The 14,605-nt window shown below is 44.4% G+C and overlaps 1 protein-coding gene across 13 annotated transcripts in view; it reads right to left on the bottom strand.

The window, feature by feature from the left end:
- The window catches only part of myo18ab (myosin XVIIIA b), a 256,934-nt gene that overhangs the window by 23,938 nt on the left and 218,391 nt on the right, over nt 1-14,605 (bottom strand). For all 13 annotated transcript variants that reach the window (XM_085965003.1, XM_085965000.1, XM_085965001.1 and 10 more), the window contains 3 exons: nt 11,665-11,769; nt 10,190-10,336; nt 2,393-2,506 (listed from right to left, as the gene is read on the bottom strand). In XM_085965003.1, the coding sequence (XP_085821129.1) occupies nt 2,393-2,506; nt 10,190-10,336; nt 11,665-11,769 (366 nt within the window). The remainder of the gene's footprint in view (nt 1-2,392; nt 2,507-10,189; nt 10,337-11,664; nt 11,770-14,605) is intronic.

The raw sequence follows: 14,605 nt of genomic DNA, 5'->3' as shown, positions 1-14,605 counted from the left end.
AGCACGTGAGTGCAAAAGACAAGGCTGATGTGTTTGCAATCACCTTTAGCCAGAAGTGCCGAGTGGATGATCCATATCGGCCTCCTCCTGACGTTCCCACCATCATAGAAGCCAGTTTTCAGCCAATTCGATTCACTACACGTGATATCAAGAAACGTCTGAGCGCACTGGATACAGCAAAGGCTATGGACCCCGACAACATCCCAGCTGTCGGGCTGAAGACTTGTGCTCCAAAACTAGCCGCGCCTCTAGCCAAGCTGTTTCAGTATCGCTACAACACTGGCATCTACCTGACAATGTGGAAAACTGCCCAGGTATGTCCTGTCCACAAAAAGCAAGACAAATCCAATCCGGCCAATTACCGCCCCATCAGTCTACTCTCAATCATCAGCAAAGTGATGGAAGGTGTCGTCAACAGTGCTATCAAGCAGCACTTACTCACCAACAACCTGCTCAACGATGCTCAGTTTGGGTTCTGCCAGGAGCACTTGGCTCCAGACCTCATTACAGCCTCGGTCCAAACAGGGACAAAAGAGCTGAATTCCAGAGGTGAGGCGAGAGTGACTGCCCTTGACATCAAGGTAGTATTTGACAGAGTATGGCATCAAGGAGCCCTAGTAAAATTGAAGTCAATGGGAATCAGAGGGAAAACTCTCCAATGGCTGGAGTCATACCTAGCACTAAGGAAGATGATTGTGGTTGTTGGAGGTCAATCTTCTCAGCCCCAGGACATTGCTGCAGGAGTTCCTCAGGGCAGTGACCTAGGCCCAATGGTCTTCAGCTGCTTCATCAATAACCTTCTCCCCATCATAAGGTCAGAAGTGGGGATGTTCACTGATGATTGCACAGTGTTCAGTTCCATTCGCAACTCCTCAGATAATGAAGCAGTCTATGCCCATATGCATAGTAACATTCGTGCCACACAGGTGCCAGGCAATGACTATCTCCAACAAGCGAGAGTCTAACCACTGCCCCTTGACATGCAACGGCATTCCCATCGCCTAATCCCCCACCATCAACATCCTGGGGGTCACCATTGATCAGAAACTTAACTGGACCAGCCACATAAATACTGTGGCCACAAGAACGGGTCAGAGGCTGGGTATTCTGCGACGAGTGTCTCCCCTCCTGACTCCCCAAAGCCTTTCCACCATCTACAAGGCACAAGTAAGCAGTGTGATGGAGTACTCTCCACTTGCCTGGATGAGATAAGCGCCAACACTACTCAGGAAGCTCGACACCATCCAGGACAAAGCAGCCCGCTTGATTGGCACCCCATCCACCACCTTAAAGGTTCACTCCGTCCACCACCGGCGCACTGTCTCTGCAGTGTGTACCATCTACAAAATGCACTCCAGCAACTCGCCAAGGCTTCTTCAACAGCACCTCCCAAACCCGCGACCTCTTCCACCTAGAAGGACAAGGGCAGCAGGCGCATGGGAACACTATCACCTGCAAGTTCCCCTCCAAGTTACACACTATCCTGACTTGGAAATATATCGCCGATCCTTCATCGTCACTGGGTCCAAATCCTGGAACTCCCTCCCTAACAGCACTGTGGGAGCACCTTCACCACAGCGACTCCAGGTGGCGGCTGACCACCACCTTCTCAAGGGTAATTAGGGATGGACAATAAATGCTGGCATCGCCAGCAACGCTCACGTCTCAGGAACGAATAACAAAAAATATTTATTCCTCAACCAACACCACTAAAACAGATTACCTGGTCATTATGTCAAAGCTGCTTGTGGGTGCTTGCTGTGCACAAAGTGGCTGCCACGTTTCCCTACATTACAACAGTGACTACAGTGGAAAAGTACTTTATTGTCTGAAAAGTACTTTGAGACACCCTGAGGTCATGAAAGGCACTATACGTTCTTTCTTTCTTCTACTCTGTTTAAGAAAGAATTAGAATACTGTACACATCAACTGAAACTAAACACGCCAATTTACTTTTGCTGTAGATAATAGTTATTTTTCGGAGACGAGGTAAGCTGATATGGGAATAATTCTGATCTAAGCATAACATTTCAATGTAGAAAACAATTTCAAATTTCCTTATGGATCTAGAATACCGGGTATTAGTAAACATTTTAATTTAAAATGGTCCCAATATATCCAGTTTACTACAATCAAACTGAATAGACATTCTCCAATGTCAAATTTCACCTAGCAACACATTTTACAAATTTTGTTTAAAATATACATTTATTGAAGTATGTTGTTTTTATTTAGATTGCACATGTAATCATTCCACAGGTATTTGAAAATTCATTATTTGTGCTCGAGAGAAATCCCAGTACAAGCACACAACTGGTTAGTAAACTTATATGCATTCATCTAGCAATCTAAAGTTTTGCAAGCTAAATCGGCTGCAAACAAATGCACTTACTGCAACTTTGGCCTTAGAGATATCTTCAATCTGAAGGTGCAGATCTTCCATTTCAACTTCCATAGCTTTTCGAGCTTTGACAGCTGCTGCACAGGTGAACTCGGACTCTTCAAGCTAAAAATAGACAATAATACAAGGGATAGTTTTACATTCTATCTGGTCAGGTAAAAAGTGAACTGTAACAATTTAGAAATTTCAGAACAGAAATGATGAGACTGAGTAGGTGGTTACAGGATAAACCATTTTTATATAAAGTTTTGAACCATATAAATTTGCTTGCAGTCCAAATTCCATTAGCAAATGCCATTAGTCCAAATATCTATATATATATAAATCGGTACTTCTGTCATTCTGTCTGTCATTCTGTCTGTCATCGCCTGTGCGTCTGGCGGGCTATGCGCTCGAAAGTTACAGGGCGTACCTACGCGCGCGTTACCTCCAAAGAAAGCTTACGCTTCCGAGACGGTTTTAAGCGTATTTACGTTTCGGCCGGGCTAAAATCGTGCCCGCGGTATTCCAAAAACCTTCAACATTCCGCTCATTAGCATCTCATTATCAGCTCATTAGCGACAGAGTGACCTCGAGATCGACCAATCGTACGGCGGCTTGCTGCCGCGTGCGGCCAGGCCCTCCTACGGTCGAGTGACGGGACGATTGACCAATCCTACGCTTTGGTGACCTGACGGTCGACCAATCGGTGCGTGTGGGCGGGCCTTATCGTTCTGAACCGAGGTGAGTCGCCGCCATCTTGCTTCCATTCTTTTTCCTGCTTTCTGCATAATTCTTTTCAAATATACATTTCCAGCAAAATAAAATTCAATTTATTAAATTCTTTTAAAATAAATCACTCATTTGTAAATATTTTATCTAACCTGAACATTCTTTTTCCTACCTTTGCCCGTTTTTTTCTTAGGCCTGAAAGCCTGGGCCTTTCTTGCCCAGCCAGGCCCGAGCTAGGTAACTGGGCTGCTGCTAAGCTCCTCACCACCCACCCCCCCATGTCACGTTACCCGGGGCAACGGCGTCAGCCACGAGGGTCAGGGTGCGCGCGCAGCAGGAGCAGGTGAGACTCTGTTCTGTACTCGGCTCGGGCGGGGGGGGGGCAGGGCTCTCGAGAGTGCGGATCGGGTTACCCCGGCAACGGGAGTGCGGGCCGGCTGGGGCTTGGAGAGCGCGGCTCTCGGCCGGGGGGGGGGCGGGGCTTGGAGAGCGCGGCTCTCGACCGGGAGGGGGGGGGGCGTGGCTCGGAGAGCGCGGCTCTCGGCTGTGGGGGGCGGGGCTCGGAGAGCGCGGCTCTCGGCCGGGGGGGGCGGGGCTCGGAGAGCGCGGCTCTCGGCCGGGGGGGGGGGGGGGGGCTCGGCGAGCTGGGCTCTCGGCAGTGCGGGGCGGCGCGGCAGGGTTACCCCGGCAACCGGGCGTGGCCGTGCCTATCTCAGCCTCAAGCCCTCCCTTCCTCCCTCCCCCCCCGCCCTCCCTCCCCCCTCCCTTCCCCCCCGCCCCCCTTCCTTCCCTTCCCCCCTCCCTTCCCCCCCCCGCCCCCCTTCCCCCCCTCCCTTCCCTTCCGCCCTCCCTTCCCCCCCGCCCTCCCTTCCCCCCACCCCCCAGTCGCTCTCTCTCTACCCCCCCCAGTCGCTCTCTCTCTACCCCCCCCAGTCGCTCTCTCTCTCTCTTCCAACAACAACATGCCCTCGAAAAAGCCTCGGCACCGCCGGGCACTTCAGCTAGTTCTCATATAAGTGAAAGCTCCCCTTCTCCCTCCCCCAAGAAATATACATAAAAAAGCCACATTACCTGCCTTATTCACAATATATATTAATGATCTAGACAAGGGAACTAGATGTAATATCTCCAAATTTGCAGACGACACAAAGCTGGGTGGGCGCGTGAGCTGTGAGGAGGATGCCGAGAAACTCCAGGATGATTTGGACAGGTTGGGTGATTGGGCAAAAGATGGCAGATGCAATATAACGTGGATAAATGTGAGGTTATCCACTTTGGTGGCAAAAACAGGAAGGCAGATTATTATCTGAATGGCAATAGATTGGGAGAAGGGGAAGTGCAACGAGACCTGGGTGTCCTTGTGCACCAGTCGCTGAAGGTAAGCATGCAGGTGCAGCAGGCGGTTAAGAAGGCAAATGGCATGTTGGCCTTCGTAGCGAGATGGTTTGAGTACAGGAACAAGGATGTCTTGCTGCAGTTGTACAGGGCCTTGGTGAGACCACACCTTGAGTATTGTGTGCAGTTTTGGTCGCCTTATCCGAGGAAGAATGTTCTTGCCATGGAAGGAGTTCAGCGAAGATTCACCAGGCTGATACCTGGGATGGCAGGAATGACGTATGAGGAGAGATTGGGTCGATTGGGCTTGTACTCGCTGGAGTTTAGAAGAATGAGAGGGGATCTCATTGAAACTTATAAAATTCTGACAGGACTGGACAGACTAGATGCAGGAAGGATGTTCCCGATGGTTGTGGAGTCCAGAACCAGGGGTCACAGTCTGAGGATAAGGGGTAGGCCATTTAGGACAGAAATGAGGAGGAATTTTTTCCACCCAGAGAGTGGTGAACCTGTGGAATTCTCTACCACAGAAGACAGTTGAGGCCAATTCATTAAATATATTCAAGAAGGCTAAGGGGAATCAATGGATATGGGGAGAAAGCAGGGACAGGGTACTGAATTTGGATGATCAGCCATGATCGCATTGAATGGCGGAGCAGGCTCGAGGGGCCAAATGACCTACTCCTGCTCCTATCTTCTATGTTTCTATCCCTCTGTACCGCAGCATTCTGTAGTCTCTCTCCATTTAAATAATGGCCCTCAATTTCCGGTCGGATGCTTCCTGCGGGCTGATGCCTCAGATTGGAAAAAAATCTACGAACCTACCTGCTGGTTCCGTAGATCCCGAGGCTTCCGATCCTGGGCCTCTCCTGTTGGAAATGCGCAGAGGCCCAAGTATCCCAGGGGCACATGCAGTTCGCAAACGCTCCTGGGATCACGTTGGCCAGGCGAACCAATCAAAGAAGGGAATCCCCCTTCATACTTTTGACAGTTCTCTACGCACAGAACTTTTAAAAGTATGAATGGGATCACATTTAAAAACACATTAAAACATTTAATTTTTTTTGAATTACATAATTAAAATTAATTAAAATTCAATTTAATTTAAAAAAGAGTAAATATTATTTTTTGAAAAAAAATTAAATGTTTTTACAGGGCTTAAAAATAAATTTACCATTTTGAAGAGTATTTTTAATTTATAAATGAGTTACCAAATTTTATTTTTATTTTTCAACACTCTTAAGCTGGTAAAAGCAGGCCTTATTCCTGCTTTTACCAGGTGCAAGAATTCTATGACCTTCCATCGAAACAGGAGTAGGCCATTCGGCCCCTCGAGCCTGCTCTGCCATTCAATGAGATCATGGCTGATCATCCAAATTCAGTACCCTGTCCCTGCCTTCTCTTCATATCCCTTGATCCCTTTAGCCTTAAGAAATAGATCTAACTCCTTCCTGAATATATTTAATGAATTTGCCTCTACTGCCTTCTTTGGTAGAGAATTCCACAGGTTCACTACTCTCTGGGTGAAGAAATTCCTCCTCATCTCTGTCCTAAATGGCTTACCCCTTATCCATAGACTGTGACCCCTGGTTCTGGACTCCCCTGCCATCGGGAACATCCTTCCTGCATCTAGTCTATCTAGTCCTGTTAGAATTTTATAAGTTTCAATGAGATCCCCTCTCATTCTTCTAAACTCCAGCGAGTACAAGTCCAATCGACCCAATCTCTCCTCATACGTCATTCCTGCCACCCCAGGTATCAGCCTGGTGAATCTTCGCTGCACTCCTTCCATGGCAAGAACATCCTTCCTCAGATAAGGCGACCAAAACTGCACACAATACTCAAGGTGTGGTCTCATCAAGGCCCTGTACAACTGCAGCAAGACATCCTTGCTCCTGTACTCAAACCCTCCAGCAGGCGGAAGTTGTGCAAAAAGTGTAACTCTCCACCCACAGAGGCACTTTTCCCGGGTAGGCGGATGATCCGTCAAGAGAATTCTTGACAGATCGCAAGTGCCGGTTTTCAGCGCATGCGCTCCACATGCCTGAAACCAGCACTTGCAAGGCCCCTATGGGTGTGTGCACACCTCGTACGCACCCGTGGGGTTGGAAAATCCAGCCTTCCGGCCTCACATTTTCCCACATTATACCAAACTTTTGTCCATTCACTTAACATATCTATATCCCTTTGCAGACTCTGTGTCCTCCTCGCAACTTGCTTTCCCATCTAGCTTTGTATCATCAGCAAATTTGGCTACAGTACACTCGGTCCCTTCATCCAAGTCATTAATATAGATTGTAAATAGTTGAGGCCCCAGCACTGATCTCTGTGGCACCCCACTAGTTACAGTTTGCCAACCTGAAAATGACCCATTTATCCGACTCTGTTTTCTGTTAGTTAGCCAATTCTCTATCCATGCTAATATATTACCCCCAACACCGTGAGCTCTTATCTTGTGCAGTAACCTTTTATGTGGCACCTTATCGAATGCCTTTTGGAAATCAAATACACTACATCTACTGGTTCCCCTTTATCCACCCTGCTTGTTACATCCTCAAAGAACTCTAATAAATTTGTCAAACACAATTTACCTTTCATAAAACCATGTTGACTCTGCTTGATTGTATTATGATTTTCGAAATGTCCTGCTACTAATTCCTTAATAATGGATTCCAGCATTTTCCCAATGACAGATGTTAGGTTAACTGGCCTATAGTTTCCTGCTTTCGGTCTCCCTCCTTTCTTGAATAGCGGGGTTACATTTGCGGTTTTCCAATCGGCTGGGACCTTTCCAGAATCTAGGGAATTTTGGAAGATTACAACCAATGTATCCACTATCTCTGCAGCCACTTCTTTTAAGACCCTAGGATGTAGGTCATCAGGTCCAGGGGACTTGTCAGCCTTTAGTCCCATTAGTTTGCCTAGTACTTTTCTCTCGTGATAGTGATTGTTTTAAGTTCCTCCCTCCCTTTTTCCCCTTGATTTTCCACTACTACTGGGATGCTTTTTGTGTCTTCTACGGTGAAGACAGATACAAAATATTTGTTCAAAGTCTCTGCCATTTCCTTGTTTCCCATTATTAATTCCCCAGTCTCATCCTCTAAGGGACCAATGTTTACTTTAGCTACTCTCTTCCTTTTTATATACTTGTAGAAGCTCTTACTGTGTTTTTATATTTCTTGCTAGTTTACTCAATCTATTTTCTCCCTCTATTATTTTTTTAGTCATCCTTTGCAAGTTTCTAAAAATGTCCCAATCTTCTGGCCTTCCACTAATCTTCGCAACATTGTATGCCTTTTCTTTCAATTTGATACCCTCCTTAACTTCCTTAGTAAGCCACGGATGGTTCATCCTTCTCATAGAGTCTTTCTTTCTCACTGGAATATATCTTTGTTGAGAGTTATGAAATATCTCCTTAAAAGTCTGCCACTGCTTATCTACCATCTTATCTTTTAATCTATTTTCCCAGTCCACTTTAGCCAACTGTCTTCATACCCTTGTAATTGTCTTTATTTAAGTTTAAGACACTAGTTTCAGACCCAAGTTTCTCACCTTCAAACTGAATGTGAAATTCTATCTTCCCGAGAGGATCCGTTACGATGAGATCATTAATTAATCCTGTCTCATTACACATTACCAGATCTAAAATAGCCTGTTCCCTGGTTGGTTCCACAACGTATTGTTCTAAGAAACTGTCCTGAATACACTCTATGAACTCGTCCTCAAGGCTACCTTTGCCAATTTGATTTGTCTAATCTATATGAAGATTAAAATCGCCCACAATTATTGCAGTACCTTTCTTACAAGCCCCCATTATTTCTTGATTTATACTCTGTCCCAGTGTAGCTACTGTTAGGGGGCCTATAGACTACTCCCAACAGTGACTTCTTTCCCTTATTATTTTTTTTATCTCCACCCAAACTGATTCTACATCTTGATCTTCCGAGCCAAGATCATTTCTCACTACCGTACTGATCTCATCTTGTATTAACAGAGGTACCCCACCTCCTTTTCCTTTCTGCCTATCCTTCCGAAATGTCAAATACCCCTGAATATTCAGTTCCCAGCCTTGGTCACCTTGCAGTCACGTCTTTGTAATGGCTATCAGATCATAACCATTTATTTCTATTTGTGCCGTCAATTCATCTATCTTGTTACGAATGCTGTGTGCATTCAGATAAAGAGCCTTTAATTTTGTCTTTTTACCTACTCTGACCCTATTTGCTGGTGCACTCTTATGCTTGTACGCTCTGCCCCTTCCGGTCACACTCTGGTTATCATTACCCCTATTGCTTGACTTGTCCTTTCTCTTTAATTTTCTAAGTTTCCCCTCACCTGAACCCTCCCCCCACTATTTAGTTTTAAGCCTTATCTACAGCCCTAGTTATTCGATTCGCCAGGACACTGGTCTCAGCACAGTTCAAGTGAAGCCCATCCCAACGAAACAGCTCCCTCTTTCCCAGTACTGGTGCCAGTGCCCCATGAATTGAAACTCATTTCTCCCACAGCAATCCTTGAGCCACGCATTCAACTCTCTGATCTTATTGACTCTATGCCAATTTGCTCGTGGCTCAGATAGTAATCCAGAGATTATTACCTTTGTGGTTCTGTTTTTTAAATTAGTCCCTAGCTGCTCATACTCCCTCAGCAGAACCTCTTTCTTAGTCCTACCTATGTCATTGGTACCTACGTGGACCACGACAACTGGATCCTTCCCCTCCTACTCCAAGTTCCTCTCCAGCCCCAAGGAGATGTCCTTCACCCTGGCACCGGGCACAGCCTTCGGAACTCACACTCTCGGCTGCAGAGAACAGTATCTATCCCCCTAACTATACTGTCCCCTACCACTACTACATTCCTTTTTACTCGCCCAACTTGAATGGCCCCCTGGTCAGTTTGCTCATCCTCCCTGCAGTCCCTGCTCTCGTCCATACAAGCTGCAAGAACCTTGTAGCTGTTGGACAAGTGCAACGGCTGAGGCTCCTCCAATGCTACCTTCTGGATCCCCATACCTGCCTCACTCGTAGTCACACCCTCCTGTCCCTGACCACGGATCAAATCTGAAGTATTTAACCTAAGGGGTGTGACTGCTTCCTGGAACAAAATATCCAGGTAACTTTCTCCCTCCCTGATGTATCGCAGTGTCCGAAGCTCGGACTCCAGTTCATCAACTCTGAACCAAAGTTCCTCGAGCTGCAGACACTTACTGCAGATGTGGTTGCTGTGGATCACACTGGGGTCCACCAGCTCCTACATGCTACAGCTGTAACACATCACCTGCCCTGCCATCTCTATTGTATTTTATTTAACTAATTAGGTTTTCAAGTTCTGAAATACTCAATTGTCTATTAATAGTTTTTAATCTAGGTAATAACCTTGTTTAATTTATTAAATTTAGTTATATGCTTTAGGTCTTTACTGTAACTTAGCCCACAGTCCTAATTTAACCCTAGTTGTTTATATTTTTTTTATGTATCAAGCAGCACCTCTTACCCCTCACCTCACCAAATTCCCTCACTCACCAAATTCCTGAGTTTAGTACTCTGTAGAAGCAGTGCTCCGTACAACTGGACTCCGTGTAGTGACTTTAATATTTTAAATTTTATTGTACTTTTTAAATAGTTTCCTTTTGCATATTTATCTCTAGTTAATCTTCCACAAAAAAGAGCAATATTTATCAACAGTTCTTTATCACTTTGAGAAACAGTAGTTTAAATGATGAACAAGACTAGAAAGTGTTACCTGGTTTTTCAATTGTGCGATTTCCCGTTTGCTAGGTGCACTATTCTTGAAGTGATCAAGCATTATTTGTGCGTCAGCCAGAAGTGCTTTTGTGCGCCGAAGGTCCTTGCGCAGCCGCTTCTCAGTTTCAAAATCTCGTTCGCTGACCTAGTTTAAAAAGAAATCAAGCTAGCAAAATCCTAGGAAGGTTACAGAGATTGTAGTAGACTTGAACTTCCTGCATCGTTCTTAAAAATGTCAAACTGACCAATACAAGTTTATTGCAAAATAGCAATTTAAATGTTCTACTTTCTTTAGTATTCATCAATTCAATAATGAACATTCCTCCAAAATTATTTATTCTATTAAATCTTGTACCTTTTACATCAACAGTGCAATCATATTTTTGGCACTTAGTTAACTTTATTTAACTATTGAAACTTATCTAAAATATAATTTGTTTTAACCCATCTTTCTCACACTCCAAGTAAAACTCGATATAAAAGCGGCAGGTATGACACTATGGGGGAGACTTTGAGGCCTCTCGTCCAACAGAGACAGGGAGGTAGTGCCCTGAAAATGGTGTGGAGTGACTTGCATCCCTGTTCCCGCTGATCTTTCCCAAGACCTACAGCCACCTGTCAGGCGGTTGACCCTTTTACTATGCAAATCAGGGTCCTAAGACATACATAGGACCCTGATTGTCATTTTAGGACAGTACTGGGTGGAGCATCTGCTGTGTCTGCTCTGTCCAGCATCAGCTGTGGATCCAGCCGAAGAGGAGCCCAGCAGGTAAATTTTAATTTATTTGTGCGGATCCAGGAGAAGAAGTGTTCTTCCGGGCTCCATAAAAAACAAACTGGGTCACTGCCGCACCAGGCCCCATCCTCTCACAAGATTGGATCCTCCCTTTCACCTGGAGCTACTTCTGGTCCAGAGGCCATTTGGGCCGCCTGATATTGCGCTGGGCCGGCACCGGTGGCCTGCCCTGGGACGCTCGTTTTCCCACTGCAGCTCATCGGCCCTATGCTGTCAAGGCCCAGCCCTCAAAGTAAACTGGGCCTCCTGTCAGGACTGTTGGCCAGTCAGCTCTGCTCGGGGTGGGGGAAAGAGGGCGATGGGTGGAATCTACCCCCATATACTATCCAAGTAGTATCCTTTCTCCAAACTCTGCAATAAAGGCACTAAACTACTTTTTACATAGAATGCACAGAATAGAAACAGGCTATTTGGCCCAACTGGTCCATGCCAGTGTTTGTGCACCAAACGAGCCATGTAAAAGAACTGCTCTTCCCCATTACGGATTCTAGGCTCTCGTGGGATAGCAGCTTACTCTTGTCTAAATTTTTATAGTTCTACTAACCTCAAGGTTTTGTTAACCACTTACTGCAAAATCTGAACACTGATATTGGGTTATTGAAAAATAAATCTCAAAACTGCATACAGTTGCTCAATTCTTAAAGGACATCATTTATGCAAGATTTTATGAATGGTACCTGTTCACTGACTGCAGACAGTTTGCTCTCCAGATCTCTCTTCTCTCTCATAATTTTCTGTTTATCATCATACTCTTCTTCTAACTGCAGCTCAAATTGTTTCAACTGGGAAAATAAGCACAGCCCTAACAGTATCAGAATCTAAATTTTCACAATATATCCTCCAGGGAAACAAATAGTTTTAAAAAATTGAATTGGTTTATGGACTTCATTTATAACATGCACAAAAGCAAAGATGATACTGAGCTGAAATGCAAATACCTTCATTATCTGTTATTTGCACTCCAATTATCTACAGGAAACTTTGTTATAGCCGGCACCGACGGGACCGAGCTGTTGCCGATCTATCAAAACTGCCAGACAAACCAGCATTAATGCTGAAGCATACGGAGATTTGCAGCTCCGTATCTGGCAACAAACATTGTTGCTTAGCAACAGCTTCTAAACAGTCGGCCGTACCTTTGAAGCTGTTGCTAAGCTACAGAGACGCTTCTGAGAGACTTTGCAGAGCCTGGACTGTTGAGAAAAAAAAAAGCCACGAGAAGAAAAAAACCTAACAAAACGGCTCCCGATTTCTGCCGGTAGATCGAGGTTTCCGGACATACAACCTCCGGATAAACCAAAGTTTCCTGTACTAGAATCTTTATGAGATATCACCTTGTGCGAAATGTCACCTCATTGTGCAGCCTTCTAACAATCGCCTCCTGAACAACATGAATCAACTTCACAACTCACGAAACGAAATTCAATTTTAACTATCTCAAGATAGGCTGGAATAAAGGAAATGCATGAGGTCAAAGTGGGACAAACTTTTTATGATTGCATCCAGGACTGCTTCCCAGATCAGTATGTCTCTAGTCCAACAAGGAAAGAAGTATTGCTTCAGTTAGTTCTGGAAATGAAGCAGGGCAAATAACTGATGTGAGAGCAGGGTGAATGTAAGAACATAAAAGGATAACGAAGAGTCAAATATAAGGGTGCTGGGCTGGAAAAAGGGAAAGTTCAGCAAGATAGGAGGAGATCTGGTTCAAATGAACTTGGCAGAAAAGTTAGCAAACAGGCTGACTGATCAAGAATAGCAAAGCCGAGATGAAGAGTACAAAATAAATATAACCCTATGAGGCAAAAAGCGGGTGCAAACAACAGAATTTCATGGATATACAGAAATTAAAATTAAACTCAAACTTAAAAGGGAAGCATATAATAAAATTATTGCTTGACATATTGAAGAAAATCACAAAGAATATAGAAAGTGTAGTGTGAGACGGTTAAAAGGGAGATTAATAAGGGCTAAAAGGGAATATGAAAAGACATGGCCTGATTATGGAGTCTGGGGGAGATAGTAAATCCTCTGCTTTTTTCTCCACAAATGATGGTGGAAGTGAAAACGTAGGTGCACTGCAGGAGAATATAGAACAGTTATTACAGATTACTGTAGAAAAGGTACTGGTTCAAAAAATGTTAGCAGAACTCAAAAGTGGTTAAGTCAGGGCTCTGATGCTGTGTACCCAAGGCTGTTGAATGAAGTCAGGGAGGAAATAGCAAGTTGTGTCACGGGATTGAAGAGAAACCAATGTAACACATTGGGCCGGAATTTCCGACCCCCATGTGCCGAAAACCGGCACTTGCGATCTGTCAAGAATTCTCTTAACAGATCATCCGCCTGCCCGGGAAAAGTGCCTTTGCACAACTTCCGCCCGCTGAAAGGCCATCGAATTCTTACACCTGTTTTTACCAGCTTAAGAGTGTTGAAAAATAGAAAAATTAAATTTGATAACTCATTTATAAATTAAAAATACTCTTCAAAAAGGTACGTTTATTTTTAGCCCCGTAAAAACATTAAAAAATTCTCAAAAAATTTATTTTTTGAAACATTTAATTAAATTGAATTTTAATTATGTAATAAAAAAACATTAATGCTTTAGTGTGTTTTTAAATGTGATCCCCATTCATACTTTTGACAGTTCTGTGCGTAGAGTACTGTCAAAAGTATGAAGGGGGATTCCCTTTGATTGGTTCGCCTGGCCAACGTGATCCCAGGTGCGCTCGCGAACCGCATGCGCCCCTGGGCATTTCCAACATGAGAGGCCTAGGATTGGAAGCCTTGGGATGCATGGAACCAGCAGGTAGGTTTGTAGATTTTTTTTCCCGCTGGGAGGCATCCGCCCGCAGGAAGCATCCGATCAGAAATTCAGGGCCATTAGTTCAAGAAGGGAGAGAAGGATAAACGGGGCAACTATAAACCAGCTAGTCTAATGTCAGTTGTGGGAAAATTCAGTTAGTGAGCATTTAGAAATGCATGTTAATCAAAGACAACCACCAAAGTCATGTTTAACAAATTTAATTGAGTTTTCTTTTAAATGAGGTGGTGACTGGATAGAGAAAGGAATTTTGTAGATGCAGTGTATATAGAATTTTACAATGCAGTTGATAAGGGCTCTCATAAGCAGCGTGGTTAGAAAGTTGACGGACAGGAAGCAAAAAAGGTGAGGGTAAATGTGAGTTGTTCAGATTAGAGAAGGCCTGGAGGTGGTGGCTAATGCTGGATCCACCTTTATTCTCGGTATACAGATGTTTTGGACTTGGGCATAGGGAAGACAATTTTGAAATTTGATGACAACACAGAAGTATGGAGGGTTGGCAAACTTTATAAGACTTCAGGAAGACAGACAGGTGGAATATGGATAAGTGTGAGCTAAACATTTTGGGAAGAAAAACAAAGAATGGGGACATACACTCAATGGATAGAAACTGAAGGGTGTGGATGAAGAGACCCCTCTAGGGGTCCAAATATAGCATTCCCTGAAAATGCAAGTACAAGTAAAAACATTAAAAAGGTCAACAGTATTTTGGGTTTTTATAAATTGCTACAAGCATAAAGAAGAAATGATAATTTTGTACAAAACATTGGTTAGGCACAGTTAAAGTACTGTGTGCGGTT

Source organism: Somniosus microcephalus, chromosome 22 (genome assembly GCF_052327205.1).
Source record: "Somniosus microcephalus isolate GS21.2 chromosome 22, FLI_Smic_1.0, whole genome shotgun sequence".
In the NCBI taxonomy this organism is placed as follows: domain Eukaryota; kingdom Metazoa; phylum Chordata; class Chondrichthyes; order Squaliformes; family Somniosidae; genus Somniosus; species Somniosus microcephalus.
Note: the sequence above shows the minus strand (reverse complement) of the source record. Positions and strands in the feature narration are given on the sequence as shown.